The sequence below is a fragment of the Phasianus colchicus genome, chromosome 37, assembly GCF_987193195.1.
Source record: "Phasianus colchicus chromosome 37, bPhaCol1.hap1.1, whole genome shotgun sequence".
Lineage (NCBI taxonomy): Eukaryota > Metazoa > Chordata > Aves > Galliformes > Phasianidae > Phasianus > Phasianus colchicus.
In genome coordinates this window covers 2029697-2046230 of record NC_143472.1, presented here as the reverse complement: position 1 = coordinate 2046230, position 16534 = coordinate 2029697, and the positions used below count along the sequence as shown (strand labels likewise).

Sequence of the window (16534 nt, the reverse complement as noted above, 5' to 3'; positions counted from 1 at the left end):
CCCTATGAGGAACCCCAAAAAGATGGGGAGGTCCCCAAATGTCCCTTAAGAGGAGTTTCCCCAAATAGGGGGGGGAGGGGGCGAGGAGGGTGGGGGGGGCGGAGGGGTGGGGGCGGACGGACCGAAAGTGTCTGTGAATGGAAGGTGGGGGACCCCAAAAGCGTCCTCTCAGAGGGGTCCCCAAATGCACAAATCCCAAAGCGTCCATTCGGGAACCCTCAAAAGTAGGGTGGGATTCCCAAGGTCCTCTACGATGGGGGGGGGGGGGGGGATGTCCCCAAACTATGGGTTGTCCCCAATGAGAAGGTCCCCAAAATGTCCACAATAAAGGGGGGGGTTGGGGAGGTCCTTAAAATAAGGCCCCTCGACCCCAGCGTTCCCCCCCCCCTCCCCTCTCAGGATCCCCCACCGCCGCCCCCCACCACGCCATGGGGCACCGCGCCCCCCCGGTACCCCCGGACCGCGGGTGGGGGCGGGGGGGGCGGCGGGGGGGGGTAAACCGTGCGAATCCCCCCGTCCTCGGGTGGATGACGGAGAGGTCTGAGCGCCAAGCCCCCCCCTCCCCCTTTCCCCCCCTCCCACCACCCCGCGATGTAAAGGCGGGGGCAGCCCCCCCCCCCCCCCCTCCCCTCCGCCGCTTCCAACACCCCCCCACGACCCCCAACGCCAACAACGCCGCAGCCGCCGCCCCCCCCGCCGCCGCCCGAGGGAAAACCGGAGGGGATGCGTGGGGAGAAGCGGGGGTCCCGGAATTGGAGGGCGAAGGATCGCCCCCCCCGGCCCGCGCTTGAGCACAAAGAGGGGGTGGCGGAGCGCCGGGGGCGTCGAGGACGGACAGACAGACGCGGTACGGAGCGAACGGTTGCAACGCCGTCACCACGTACTCCCCTCGCTCCCCCCTCACCAACGTCTCGGTGACGGATCCCCCCCCCGGCCTCAACCAACTGAGCCGTAACGAAGCGCCGGGAGGGGCGGGAGGCCAACGGACCCTTAATGCCCCCCCCGGGGCCGATTGGACCCAAAGCCCCGGGGGGGAAACGGCCGGAGGTGGTGATTCGGCGGCACCCGGTGGGATCGCAGCACCCGGTGCGCCCGCAACGTTCGGTGCGCCCGCAACCCCCGGCTGACCCCCAACCCCCGGCTGACCCCCAACTCCCGGCTGACCCCCAGCCCCCGGTTGACCCCCAACCCCCGGTTGACCCCCAGCCCCCCGTGCGCCGGATGCGATCGCAACACCCGGCGCGCTGTTGGCCGGCGCGGGGGTCCCGCAAGCGTCCATCTCCCCCCTCAACTCCCCCACCGGCAGCCCCCGCAGCCGGGCTGGCGCCTGGCACAGCAACCCCCGCACCTCCAACCCTCCGGCCGCGCGTCTCCGCACCCAATCCCGCAACCAAGCCAGGTTACAGCCGCAGAACCACGGGTTGTTGCGCAGCCCCAGGTGACTGAGGCGGCTCAGGTCGTCGAACAGCCCTCGGGGCAACGTGGTCAGGTTGTTGTCCGATAGATCCAAACGTTCCAACGCCCGCATCCTCGACAACGAACCGGCCGGGACGTGACTGATGGCGTTGGCAGCCAACGATAAACGTCGGAGTTGAGCCCTGGGGAGGTTGGCCGGAGGAGCGGCCAAAGCGTTGCGACCCAACGACAATTCGCTGAGGTTGTACAACCGGCTGAACGTATCGTCCGCCATCCGTTGGTTGGCCAAAAGGTTCCCGTCCAACACCAGGCGGCGCAGCGCCGGCAGCCCCTCGAAGGCTCGCAGCGGGATGGTGTGGATGCGGTTGTCGTCCAGCCGCAGCTCCTCTAAAGCCGGAGGGAGACCGGGCGGGACGCTGCTCAAATGATTGCGGGATAAAAACAACAACCGCAACCTCCCGCTTTCGGCGAACGCGTCTTCCTCGATACCGGCGGCCGACACCGAGTTGTCGTCGAGGTGCAAACGCTCCAACAGCGGCGCCCGAGCCAAGGAACGGCGGCACAAACCCCGCACGTTGTTGTCCTGAAGGTGCAGCTCCCGCAAAGCGGGCGGGAGGTGCTTCGGCAGCTGCTCCAAAGCGTTGGCGTAGAGGTAGAGAACCCGCAAAGCTTGCAGGCGACCCAGGCGGGGGGGGATCCCGGCGTCTCCGATGCGGTTGTTTTGCAGGAAGAGGGTGGTGGCCCCCGGCGGGACCCCCTCGGGGACGGCCGTCAGTCCGCGGTCGTTGCAGTAAACGCGGCCCCCGGCGCAGCGGCAGACGGACGGGCACGGAGCCGCGCCGCCCCACAGCGAAGCCAGGAGGGCGAGAGCCCAGGGGAGGGGGGGCGGGGGAGGGGGGGCCATGGGGGGGGCTGCGGGGGGGGAGCGCGGAGATGGGACCCACTCGTAAGGTGGGAAGGGGGGGGGTCACCCCGACGGTCAACCCGACGGCTGCACCCCCGTCCCGTCGCTGTTCCAATCGCTGAACCCGTCCAGCCCCACTCCTCATCCCAATCCCAATCCCTGATCCCATGTGAGCCCACTTCTCATCCCAATCCCAATCCCTGACCCCATCTAACCCCACACCTCATTCCATCCCATCCCAATCCCTGACCCCGTCCAGCCCCACTCATCCCAATCCCAATCCCTGACCCCATGTGAGCCCACTTCTCATCCCAATCCCAATCCCAATCCCAATCCCAATCCCAATCCCTGACCCTGTCCAGCCCCACTCCTCATCCCATCCCATCCCAATCCCTGACCCCATCAAATCCCATTCCTCATCCCAATCCCAATCCCTGACCCCGTCCAGCCCCACTCCTCATCCCAATCCCAATCCCTGATCCCGTCCAACCCCAATCCTCATCCCATCCCAATCCCTGACCCCATCTAATCCCACACCTCATTCCATCCCGTCCCAATCCCTGACCCCGTCCAGCCCCACTCATCCCAATCCCAATCCCTGACCCCATGTGAGCCCACTTCTCATCCCAATCCCAATCCCTGACCCCGTCCAACCCCACTCCTCATCCCATCCCATCCCAATCCCTGACCCTGTCCAACCCCAATCCTCATCCCAATCCCAATCCCTGACCCCATGTGAGCCCACTCCTCACCCCAATCCCAATCCCAATCCCTGACTCGGTCCAGCCCCACTCCTCATCCCATCCCAATCCCTGACCCCATCAAATCCCATTCCTCATCCCAATCCCAATCCCTGACCCCGTCCAGCCCCACTCCTCATCCCATCCTAATCCCCATCCCTGACCCCATCCAATCCCACTCTTCATCCCAATCCCAATCCCTGACCCCGTCCAGCTCCACTCCTCATCCCAATCCCACTCCTCATCCCATCCCATCCCAATCCCAATCCCTGACCCCGTCCAACCCCACTCCTCATCCCATCTCATCCCAATCCCAATCCCTGACCCCATCCAACCCCAATCCTCATCTCAATCCCAATCCCTGACCCCATGTGAGCCCACTCCTCATCCCATCCCAATCCCAATCCCTGATCCCATGTGAGCCCACTCCTCATCCCAATCCCAATCCCTGACCCCGTCCAACCCCACTCCTCATCCCATCCCAATCCCAATCCCTGACCCTGTCCAGCCCCAATCCTCATCCCAATCCCAATCCCTGACCCCATCCAACTCCTCTCCTCATCCCATTCCAATCCCATCCCAATTCCATCCCCAATTAATCCCACCTCATTCCATTCCCTGTCCCCATCCCAATCTCAGTCCCAACCCCGATCCCATTTCCAATCCCAATCCCAGTATCAATCCTAATCCCAATCCCTGACCCCATCCGACCCCAATTCTCATCCCATTCCAATTCCATCCCAATCCCCAGCCCTGTGCCCACCACGATCCCAGTTCCGGTCTCCATGCCATACCAATCCCGTTGTCAATCCCAATCCCAAACCCAATCCCACCTCATTCAATTCCATCATAATCCTAATCCCAATCCTAATCCCAATCCCAACTTTGATCCCATTTCCAATTCCAATCCCCATCTCAGTAACAATCCTAGTCTCAATCTCAATCTAATCCCCTTAACAACCCCAATCTCAATCCCACCCCAATCCCAATATAATCATAATCCCAATTCCACTCTAATCCCAATCCCAATCCCAATATACTCCCAGACCCAATAGAATCCCAATCCCAACCCAATCCCAATATAGTCCCAATCCCAATATAATCCCACCTCAATCCCAATATACTCCCAATTCCACCCTAATCCCAATCCCACCCCAATCCCAATATAATCAGAATTCCAGTCCCAATGTAATCAGAATTCCAATCCCACCCTAATCCCAATATGCTCCCAATCCCAACATAATCCCAATCCCAATATAATCCCACCTCAATCCCAATATGCTCCCAATCCCAATATGCTCCCAATCCCAATATAATCCCACCCTAATCCCAATATGCTCCCAATCCCGATATAATCCCACCCTAATCCCAAAATGCTCCCAATCCCAATATAATCCCACTCTAATCCCAATATGCTCCCAATCCCAATATGCTCCCAATCCAATATAATCCCACCTCAATCCCAATATGCTCCCAATCCAATATAATCCCACCTCAATCCCAATATGCTCCCAATCCTAACACAATCCCAATCCCAATATAATCCCACCCTAATCCCAATATAATCCCAATCCCAATATAATCCCTTCCTAATCCCAGTATGCTCCCAATCCAAACATAATCCCACCCTAATCCCAATATAATCCCAATTCAAATACAATCCCACCCTAATCCCAATATAATCCCAATCCCAATATAATCCCAATCCAAATATAACCCCACTCTAATCTCATATTATCCCAGTCCCAATATAATCCCACCATAATCCCATTATGCTCCCAATCCCAATATAATCCCACCCTAATCCCACTATGCTCCCAATCCCACTATGCTCCCAATCCCAATATAATCCCAATCCCAATATAATCCCTTCCTAATCCCAATATGCTCCCAATCCAAACATAATCCCACCCTAATCCCAATATAATCCCAATTCAAATACAATCCCACCCTAATCCCAATATGCTCCCAATCACAAAATAGTCCCAATCCAAATATAATCCCACTCTAATCTCATATTATCCCAGTCCCAATATAATCCCCCCCAATCCCAAAATGCTCCCAGTCCCAATATAATCCCACCCTAATCCCATTATGCTCCCAATCCCAATATAATCCCAATCCCAATATAATCCCAATCCCAATATAATCCCTTCCTAATCCCAATATGCTCCCAATCCAAACATAATCCCACCCTAATCCCAGTATAATCCCAATTCAAATACAATCCCACCCTAATCCCAATATGCTCCCAATCCCAATATAGTCCCAATCCAAATATAATCCCACTCTAATCTCATATTATCCCAGTCCCAATATAATCCCAATCCAATCCCAGAATGCTCCCAATCCCAATATAATCCCACCCTAATCCCACTGTGCTCCCAATCCCACTATGCTCCCAATCCCAATATAATCCCAATCCCAATATAATCCCAATCCCAATATAATCCCTTCCTAATCCCAATATGCTCCCAATCCAAACATAATCCCACCCTAATCCCAGTATAATCCCAATTCAAATACAATCCCACCCTAATCCCAATATAATCCCAATCCCAATATAATCCCAATCCCAATACAACCCCGCCCCAATCCCCATTTACTCCCCATCCCAACATAATCCCAATCCCACCCCATATCCTCCCGTGCCCCCCCCCTCCCCACCTCAGTCCTGGGGGTGCTCCCAGCACACGACGTCCCCGTGATGTCCCCGTGATGTCCTCGTGCAACGTCCTCGTGCAACGTCCCCGTGCAACGGCTGCTACCGGCTCCGTTGCCCCATGGCTGAGCCACACGGCCACTCCCGGGGGGGGGATCCGGGGGGGCCGCTGTGTTTTGGGGAAGAAACACGGAAGGAGGGGCTCACACCGCCTCGTGCAATGCTCTGGTGCAAGGAGAGCTCTTGTGCAAGGAGAGCTCTTGTGCGACTGGCACCCCCTGTGGTGCACGCAACCTTGTGCAAAAGCAGCCCTCGTGCAAAAGCTGCCCTCGTGCAACGCGTGCTGTCTGGTTTTGTGCAACAGCCACGCTCACACAACGTGCAACGACAGCCTTTGTGCAATGCACAACTGCTGCAATAGCGGCTCTCGTGCAAGGCACACCTTGTGCCATGTGTCCACGTGCAGCGTGCATTCTCCAAACGCACTAGCGTGCAATAATAATCCTTGTGCAATTCCTCTGCAACGCCTGCTGTTGCACAGCCACCCTCGTGCGACACGCTCTCGTGCAACACACAATCCCTGCGATATCTGCTCGTGCAGTGCACAGCCTCACCCAACACACAATCTCGTGTCACACCTTCCCCCGTGCAACGACTCTTGTGCAACACACACCCTCGTGCAACACACACTTGTGCAACAGCCGCCCTTGTGCAACACAAGTGTGAAAGGCACATCAGCGTGCAACACACCCTCGTGCAACGTGCACTCACCCACCCCCCGTGCACTTCACCCTTACATCCCCCCCTGCCCCCCCCCCACCCCGTGCTAATTAGCCACAGCGTTAACGAGCTTCTCCCCAGCCCCACGCTAACGAAGCCCCACGAGGACCCCCCTATGTGGGGGGGGGGGGTGGGGGGGAGTGGTGCTAATTAGCAGCAGCTCATTAGGGACTTCATGCCCCCCCCCCCCCTTGGGGATGCCCTTGCATCAGCCATGGCCTTTAGGGGGGAGGGGGGGGGGAACTGAGGCACCAAAATGGGACCCCCCCCCCCCAAACACATGGAAACCCCCCCCCCAATACTGAGACCCCCCCCATAAAAAACCCAACATATCAGGACCTGACCCCCAATATCAGGACCCCCCAATATTGGGACCCCCCCCCCCACCAAACTCCCTCCACAGCTTTGCCTCTCCAGTATCACCCCCCCCCCCCCCATATCACAACCCCAATTATTAGGAACCCCCCCCCCTTATCAATAAACCCCCCCCCAAAAAGCTCTCGGTCCCATTCCAGATTTTGGGGGGAGTCCCCACTTTGTCTGCCCCCCCCGCCCCCCCAAGTTTCCCACGGGGGGGCCTCTGGGGGGGGTTCATGGGATGGGGGGGGGGGTCCAAAAGGAGGGGGGCGGGGCCCTGGATGGGGGGGGGTCTCTGTTGGTTGTAAAGGGGGGGGGGGCTGCAGGTCGGTGGGAGGAGGGGATTCTCGGGGGGGGGGGGGGGGGGGGGGAGAGAACGAAGGTGGGATTTGGGAGGGAGAGGGAATGGGGGGGGGGGGGGGCGCTGAGGCCTTGGGGCATCAATGGGGGCTGGGGAGGTCGGGGGGGGGGGGGGGTGTGGAAGTGAGGGGGGGGGCGCGGGGGTCCGTCGGTGCTGCCGGAGGGATGTGGGGGGGGGGTTTGGTGGGGGGGGGGGGGAGGAGGACACGGATATTCCCATCCATCCCCGCGGCGCCGAGCATCTCTGGATGGGAGGGGGGATGGGGGATGAAGGGGATGGGGGCTCTGAATGGGGGGGGGGGTCCCTAAGTGGGGAGGTGGGGGGGGGAAGGGGGGGGGGGGGGTCGTTACCGGGCCGGGGCCGGGCGGAGCGGTGCGGGGCCGCTGCTGGCGGCGGCGGCGGCTGCGGGCGTGGGAGGGCGGCGGGCGGGGAGGGGGCGGTGCCGGGAGCCGGGGGGGGGGGGGTTGTACCGGGGTTTGCACGGGGATTTGCACAAGGACCGGCGGAAGGGGATGAGATTTGGAGGGGGAGGGGGGGGGGCGTGGGGTCCAACGGGGCTCGCATAGGATGGGGACAATTTGTGCCCCCCCCCCTCCCCTCCCCCCCTTCCTCCTCCTCCTGATGTGGGGGGTATTGGGGGTCTCAGGAGGTGGCAGCACACGTGCAAGGGCCGTGCACGAGTGTGCAAATGTGAGTTCATACCGGGTTTTTGCACGAGGACGCCTTGCACGTCTCGCACCAGGACCCAACCCCCCCCCCCCAGCCCAACCAATGCACCCCCTTCAATAAACACGTGCACAAGTAGGGGGGGCCACGTCTTTATTTGGAACTGAAGGCGAGGGAGGATGCACAAGAGCCGTGCAAGGGCGCACGGGGACTCGTGCAAGGCCTCGCAGGGCTCGTGCAAGGCCATCGTGAGGCTGCTTGAAACCCTGGAGGGTTGTGCAAGGCCTGACAGGGACCTGCAGGACTTGTGCAAGGCCACGCACGGCCGTGCAAAGGCCCGTGAGACTCGTGTAAGGACCTTGCGGAGCCACGGGGAGCCCTGCAGGCCTCGTGCAAGACCCGACGAAGCCGTGCACAGCCCCACGGGCCTCGTGCAAGGCCAAACACGACCGCGTGGCGCTCGTGCAAGAGCCTCGTGAGACCACGGGGGGACAGCGCACGACCCCGCGGGACTCGTGCAAAGCCCTGCAGAGCCTTTGGGGGACTCGTGCGAGGCCGTGCGAGCGGCGCGGTCACTTGTAGAGGATGTCGTAGTGGCCGGGACGATAGAGGAGGCAGACACGGGGTTGTGAACCCTCGGGGAACACGTGGGGGTTGGTGGCACCACCCTCACCCCGGTCCATGTATTCCACCAACACCGGCACCTGCAGCGCTCGTGCCAACGCGATGATGTGGATGTGGTCGCTCTCCTTGCACATGGGTTCCACCTCCTGCCAGGGAAAAGAGTGGGGTGTGCACAAGCGGCGTGCGAGGAGGCGTGGGGGTGGGGTGTGTGTGTGTGTGAGAGGCGGTTTGGGGGAGTGGGGAAGTGTGCAAGAGGGGGGGAGGATGTGTGTGCGGTGCGGATGCGTGCAAGGGAAAAGGCAATGGGGGGTTGGAGGAGTGGAAGGCTTGAGAAAGTTGTGGTGGACGTGCAAGGGATGTTTAAGGCTGGGCAGTGTTGTGCAGAGTCGTGCAAGGGGTGTTTGGGGGCAGTGCAAAACCATGCCGGATGGTGGAAATGGTGTTTTGGGTCGTGCAAGCACTGTTTGAACAAGCAGAAGTCCAGTGAGAGTGTGCACAAGGCAGTAGGAGGCGTGCAAGCCCCTTGTGAGTGTGCACAAGCCCCGTGCAAGGCCCCCACAAGCCCCACAAGCCTCCATAGCCCCCACAAGCACCCTGTGAGTGCACAACAGCCCAGTGCAAGGCTCCCCAGCCCCTTGTGAGTGCACACAAGCCCTGTGCAACACCCTCCCAGCCCCTTGTGAGTGCACACGAGCCCCGTGCAAGGCCCCCACAAGCCCCCCATAGCCCCCACAAGCACCCTGTGAGTGCACACGAGCCCCGTGCACGGCCTCCCAGCCCCTTGTGAGTGCGCACAAGCCCTGTGCAACACCCTCCCAGCCCCTTGTGAGTGCACACGAGCCCCGTGCAAGGCCCCCACAAGCCCCCCATAGCCCCCACAAGCACCCTGTGAGTGCACACGACCCCCGTGCAACACCCTCCCAGCTCACTGTGAGTGCACAACAACCCAGTGCAAGGCCGTCCCAGCCCCTTGTGAGTGTGCACAAGCCCCGTGCAAGGCCCCCACAAGCCCCCCATAGCCCCCACAAGCACCCTGTGAGTGCACACGACCCCCATGCACGGTCCCCCAGCCCACTGTGAGTGCACAACAGCCCATTGCAACGCCCTCCCAGCCCCTTGTGAGTGCACACGAGCCCTGTGCAAGCCCCCCATAGCCCCCACAAGCACCCCGTGAGTGCACACGAGCCCTGTGCACGGCCTCCCAGCCCCTTGTGATTGCATAACAGCCCATTGCAACGCCCGCCCAGCCCCTTGTGAGTGCACACGAGCCCCGTGCAAAGCCCCCCAAAGCCCCCACAAGCACCCTGTGAGTGCACACGAGCCCCATGCACAGCCTCCCAGCCCCTTGTGAGTGCACAACAGCCCATTGCAACGCCCGCCCAGCCCCTTGTGAGTGCACACGAGCCCCGTGCAAGGCCCCCACAAGCACCCCGTGAGTGCACACAAGCCCCATGCACGGCCTCCCAGCCCCTTGTGAGTGCACAACAACCCAGTGCACGGCCCTCCCAGCCCCTTGTGAGTGTGCACAAGCCCTGTGCAACACCCTCCCAGCCCCTTGTGAGTGTGCACAAGCCCCGTGCAAGGCCCCCACAAGACCCATACAAGCCTCCATAGCCCCCATAAGCACCCTGTGAGTGCACAACAGCCCAGTGCAAGGCTCCCCAGCCCCTTGTGAGTGCACACAAGCCCCGTGCACGGCCCCCACAAGCCCCATACAAAGCCCCCATAGCCCCCACAAGCACCCTGTGAGTGCACATGAGCCCCGTGCACGGCCTCCCAGCCCCTTGTGAGTGCACACAAGCCCTGTGCAAGGTCCTCCCAGCCCCTCGTGAGTGCACACGAGCCCCGTGCAAAGCCCCCACAAGCCCCCCATAGCCCCCACAAGCACCCTGTGAGTGCACACAAGCCCCGTGCACGGCCTCCCAGCCCCTTGTGAGTGCACACGAGCCCCGTGCAAGCCCCCCATAGCCTCCACAAGCACCCTGTGAGTGCACACGAGCCCTGTGCACGGCCTCCCAGCCCCTTGTGAGTGCACAACAGCCCACTGCAACGCCCTCCCAGCCCCTTGTGAGTGCACACGAGCCCCGTGCAAGGCCCCCACAAGCACCCCGTGAGTGCACACAACCCCCATGCACAGCCTCCCAGACCCTTGTGAGTGCACAACAGCCCATTGCAACGCCCGCCCAGCCCCTTGTGAGTGCACACAAGCCCCGTGCAAGGCCCCCATAGCCTCCACAAGCACCCTGTGAGTGCACACAAGCCCTGTGCACGGCCTCCCAGCCCCTTGTTAGTGCGCACAAGCCCTGTGCAACACCCTCCCAGCCCCTTGTGAGTGCACACGAGCCCCGTGCAAAGCCCCCCAAAGCCCCCACAAGCACCCTGTGAGTGCACACGACCCCCATGCACGGTCCCCCAGCCCCTTGTGAGTGCACAACAGCCCATTGCAACGCCCTCCCAGCCCCTTGTGAGTGCACACGAGCCCCGTGCAAGCCCCCCCCCACGACCCCACCTGCTGGCAGAACTCCTTGATGCTGCGCCCCCCCTCCAGGAACTGCTCGAAGAAGCGGCGGTGGCGTTGGAGGCAGCCTGAGGTGAGCAGGCGGAGGTAAACCACCAGGTAATCTGAGGTGCTGGGCTCGTTGAAGGCTGCCAGCAGCTCCGGCAGCGGCACGCCACGCTCCACGCGTTCAATCAGCTCCATGAACTGCAAAAAGGGGAGGGGGGCCGCAAAGGGGGGGTGTCATGGGGTGATGTATGGGCTGATGTATATGGCACGGGGGTCCTGCATGGGTTACGCACGCTGTCATGGGGTCACACACATTCGTTATGGGGTCGTATGTATCACTGTGGTGTCACACGTGTTACCGTGGGGTCATACATGGGGTTACATGTGTCACCATGGGGTCATATGTGGGGCCACATGTGTCACCATGGGGTTACATGTGTCACCATGGGGTCACACGTGTCATCACGGGGTCACACATGGGGTTACATGTATCACCATGGGGTCACATGTGTCACCATGGGGTCATATATGGGGTTACATGCATCACCATGGGGCTACATGTATCAGCATGGGGTCACACATGTTACCGTGGGGTCATACATGGGGTTACATGCATCACCATGGGGCTACATGTATCACCATGGGGTCACATGTGTCACCACGGGGTCATATATGGGGCCACATGTGTCACCATGGGGTCACACGTGTCACCATGGGGTCATATATGGGGTTACATGCATCACCATGGGGCTACATGTATCAGCATGGGGTCACACGTGTTACCGTGGGGTCATACATGGGGATACATGTGTCACCATCGGGTCACACGTGTCACCACAGGGTCATATATGGGGTTACACGTGTCACCATGGGGTCAAACATGGGGTTACACGTGTCACCATGGGGTCACACGTGTCACCACAGGGTCACACATGGGGTTACATGCGTCACCATGGGGTTACATGTATCACCATGGGGTCACACATGTCACCATGGGGTCATACATGGGGATACATGTGTCACCATCGGGTCACACGTGTCACCACAGGGTCACACATGGGGTTACACGTGTCACCATGGGGTCAAACATGGGGTTACATGTGTCACCATGGGGTCACACGTGTCACCATGGGGTCACATATGGGGTTACATGCATCACCATGGGGTTACATGTATCACCATGGGGTCACACATGTCACCATGGGGTCATACATGGGGATACATGTGTCACCATCGGGTCACACGTGTCACCACAGGGTCACACATGGGGTTACATGTGTCACCATCGGGTCACGTGTCACCACGGGGTCATATATGGGGTTACATGCATCACCATGGGGTCACACGTGTCACCATGGGGTCAAACATGGGGTTACACGTGTCACCACGGGGTCATACATGGGGTTACTTGGCTTGTAATGGGGTCATACAGGGCTTACACATGTCGTTGTGGGGTCACGAGGGGGGGGTCATGGGGTTATCTGTGTCTGCACGTGTTGACATACGTGGCTGTGGGGTCCTGCGGGGAGCTACACGTGTGTTCATGGGATCCTGCATGGCTTACACACACACAGTTGTGGGGTCACACGCACGGTTATGGGGTCACACGTGTGACTGGGGGGTTCGATGCGCCACGACGGAGTCACACGTGACATCACACACGGGGTTACACGCGTTGCCATGGAGCCACACACGGCGTTACACGGATCCCCACGGGTTCACACGCAGGGCTACACGTCTCCCTACACACATCATACGTGGGATGTATCACGTGTGATGCGACACAGGCACAAACCGCAGCGACACGCAGACACTACGGGGACACGGGGACACGTAGGACACCCCACAGGTGAAGCCACGCCACCGCCACGCATCCCCCCACCCCACAACCCCAGCGACCCCCCCCCCGATGTCCCCACACCGTGTTGTGGAAATCCTCGATCGTGAATTCGGTGAAGCCCTGGGCCACCAACTCGTCCTTGCTGCGTGCCGAGATCTCCTTGAAGCTGTGGGACGCAGGGGTGGCACTGAGCTTTGGGGACACGGCTGTGGGGTGGGGGGAGGGAGGGGGGAACTTGGGGACAGCAGCACCCACCGCTGCAGCTCCTGGCTGTCCTCCAGCAGTGCCTCCAGGTGAGCGAAACCGAAGGCGCGGTAGAAGCAGTTTCCATCCGGCCGCGTTTTGCGGATGTAGGAATACTTCTGCAGGAGGTCCTGGGGAAAGAAAGGGGACCCAAAAAAGGGATGTGAGGGGACGAGAGGGGACGTGAGGGGACGTGGGAGCGCTGGGGGGTGGTAGGGGGTAGGGTAAAGGGTGGGTAAAGAGGGGTGCGGGGACATCAAGGGGATGCCAAGGGTGTGGAAAAGGGGATGTGAGGGCGTCCAAAGGGATGTGGGGACACCCAAAGGGGACAGGAGGACACCAAGGGGACACGAGGACACCCAAAGGGGACAGGAGGACACCCAAAGAGGACAGGAGGACACCAAGGGGACACGAGGACATCCAAAGGAGACAGGAGGACACAAGGGGACATGAGGACACCCAAAGGGGACAGGAGGACACCCAAAGAGGACAGGAGGACACCCAAAAGGGACAGGAGGACGCCCAAAGGGGAGACGAGGACACCCAAAAGGGACAGGAGGACACCCAAAGGGGACATGAGGACACCAAGGGGACACGAGGACACCCAAAGGGGACAGGAGGACACCCAAAGAGGACAGGAGGACACCCAAAGAGGACAGGAGGACACCAAGGGCACAGGAGGACAGGGGGACTCCAAGGGGATAAAAGAACATCCAGAGGGGACATGAGGACACCAAGGGGACACGAGGACACCCAAAAAGATCAGGACACCAAGTGGACATGAAGACACCCAAAGGGGACACGAGGACACCCAAAAGGGACATAGGGACACCAGGGGGACATGAGGACACCCAAAAGGGACATGGGGACACCAAGGGGACACGAAGACACCCAAAAGGGATACAGGGACACCAGGGGGACACGAGGACACCCAAAAGGGACATGGGGACACCAAGGGGACACGAAGACACCCAAAAGGGATACAGGGACACAAGGGGGACATGAGGACACCCAAAAAGGTCAGGACACCAAGCGGACATGAAGACACCCAAAGGGGACACGAGGACACCCAAAAGGGACACAGGGACACCAAGGGGACACGAGGACACCCAAAAGGGACATAGGGACACCAAGGGGACACGAGGACACCCAAAAGGGACACCAAGGGGACACGAGGACATGCTAAAGGGACATGGGGACATTGAGAGGAAGGGGACGTGAAGAGACCCCAAAGGGGACATAAGAACAGCTCAGAGGACACCAAGACCCCCTGGCAGATGTGAGATCACCCTAAAGGAACATAGGGACGCTCTAAAGGACAGCCTAGGGACACCAGAACCACTTGGGGTACGTGGGGACACCTTAAAGGGACACGGGGACACCAAGGGGACACGAGGACTCCTAAAGGGGTACAGGGACAACCTGGGGACATGGGGACACCAAGAACGTGCCAAGGGGACAGAACAGACATCCTAAAGGGACACGGGGACAGCAAGGGACACCCTAAAGGGATAGAAGAGCTGAAAGGGGTTCTCAGTGCCACAGGTGGGAACACCTCCAGCGCCATACTGGTGCGTACTGGTGTGTACTGGTGTGTACTGGTGTGTACTGGTGCCTACCTTGATCTTTTGCTGGTAGATGTGGTCGTCCTGCGCGTATTCCTTGTACAGCACCGCCAGCTCCAGGCGCTCCGACACCAGTGGGTTCTGCACAGCGATCTGGGAGGGGTGTCGTAATTAATTAGCGAGGGGGGTTAATGAATTAATTAGCGAGGGGGAGGGGGGGGTTAACGAAGCGGGGAAACTCTCACCTCCTGCTGGATGCGGTCCTGCTGTGCCATGATGGCTTCGTCGTAAGCTAAGCAGTTCACTCCTGGGGGAAAGGGGGGAGGGGGGATGTGGGGTTAGGATGCCCCAAAATAGGGGGAGACCCCAAGGGGGGGGTCATATGGGGGAGTTCTGGGGGGTATTGGTGTCCTATGGGGGGGGTTGGGTGCTGTGAGGGGTTTATGGGGCCACTGGGAGATAGCTGGGGGTCTGTGGGGGATGAGGGGGGAGGGATGTGGGGTTAGGATGCCTCAAAATAGGGGGAGGCCACAAGGGGGGGTCATATGGGGGAGTTCTGGGGGGTGTTGGTATCCTATGGGGGGGGTTGGGGGGTTTTAGGGGGCCACTGGGATATAGCTGGGGGTCTGCGGGGGATGAGGGGGGAGGGATGTGGGGTTAGGGATGCCCCAAAATAGGGGGAGGGCCCAAGGGGGGGGTCATATGGGGGAGTTCTGGGGGGTGTTGGTGTCCTATGGGGGGGGTTGGGTGCTGTGTAAGGTTTATGGGGCCACTGGGAGATAGCTGGGGGTCTGTGGGGGATGAGGGAGGAGGGATGTGGGGTTAGGATGCCCCAAAATAGGGGGAGGCCCCAAGGGGAGGGGGCATATGGGGGAGTTCTGGGGGGTGTTGGTGTCCTATGGGGGGGTTGGGTGCTGTGAGGGGTTTATGGGGCCACTGGGAGACAGCTGGGGGATACTGGAGTGCTATGGGAGGTGCTGGGGGGGGATGTAGGGGGTCTGAGGGGGATATAGGGGTGCCATAGGGAGTAGTGGGGGGATCTTAGGGGAGGTTGGGGTATCAGTGGGGGGCATGAGGTGCTACTGAGAGCCTATAGGGAACAATGGGGGAGTTTACGGGGCGCTATGGGGACTTGGAGAGGCTCCCTATGGGGCTGCGGGGGTTTTATATGGGGCTCTCCAGGGTCTCTATCGGGCTCTACGGGTCTTTGGGGTCGCTGAGGGGTTCTATAGGAAGCTCCGGGGCTTCTATAGGATCTCCATAAGGATCCATTGAGGGTTACAGGATCGCCATACGGGGCCCTATAGAAATTCTGCAGGGCTCTACGGGGTCTCTAAGCGGCCATAGGTTCTCTGCAGCTCCCTACGGAGCTCGGAGGGAATCCCCGCTGGGTTCCGGACCGTGGGGCCCACCGGGTGAATCCGACCGCACAGCGCAGTACCGGACCCGGGGGTCCCACGGCGGAGCTGCGGAGCTCCAAACCGCCGCGGGATTCAGGGCCGGGCTCGGGGCCGCGCCGTTACCGTCCGCATCGGGGCCGAGCGGCTCCGGCTGCTGCTGAGGGACCTCCGCCGCCATCTTCCGCCGCTGCCCCGCCCCGCGCTGCTCTTCCGGGGCACCGGTGACTGAGAAAGAAGCACTTCCGGGGCAACGGCCGCCCCGCCGGAAGTGAGCCCTGGGATATAGATGCCGCCCCTAGCAACCGCGGGGAGTGGAAACCCCGCCCATAGCAACCAATCAAGATCCTGGCAACGGACACGCCCCCTAGCAACAGGGAGAGTCCGTAGAGACGGGCTGGGATCTTGGCAACGGGAAACGCCCCTAGCAACAGGAAACGCCCCTAGCAACCAGCCCGGCCCATAGCAACAGG

The 16534-nt window shown here is 60.5% G+C and overlaps 2 protein-coding genes across 2 annotated transcripts; both read right to left on the bottom strand.

Annotated features, from left to right (window-relative positions):
- Positions 1-395: 395 nt before the first annotated feature.
- Positions 396-2728, bottom strand: FLRT1 (fibronectin leucine rich transmembrane protein 1). The gene is given in 2 exon segments (XM_031609586.2): positions 396-578; positions 581-2728. Coding segments are annotated over 2 exon segments (1923 nt in total). The 5' UTR covers positions 2321-2728.
- Positions 2729-8022: 5294 nt separating this feature from the next.
- Positions 8023-16344, bottom strand: OTUB1 (OTU deubiquitinase, ubiquitin aldehyde binding 1). The gene is made up of 7 exons (XM_090129760.1): positions 16188-16344; positions 14910-14971; positions 14719-14817; positions 13112-13230; positions 12938-13022; positions 11020-11214; positions 8023-8656 (listed from the first exon to the last, which is right to left on the bottom strand). Exons 1-7 carry the CDS (start codon positions 16240-16242, stop codon positions 8459-8461), a joined length of 813 nt encoding a protein of 270 aa, XP_089985886.1. The 5' UTR covers positions 16243-16344; the 3' UTR covers positions 8023-8458.
- Positions 16345-16534: the final 190 nt, after the last annotated feature.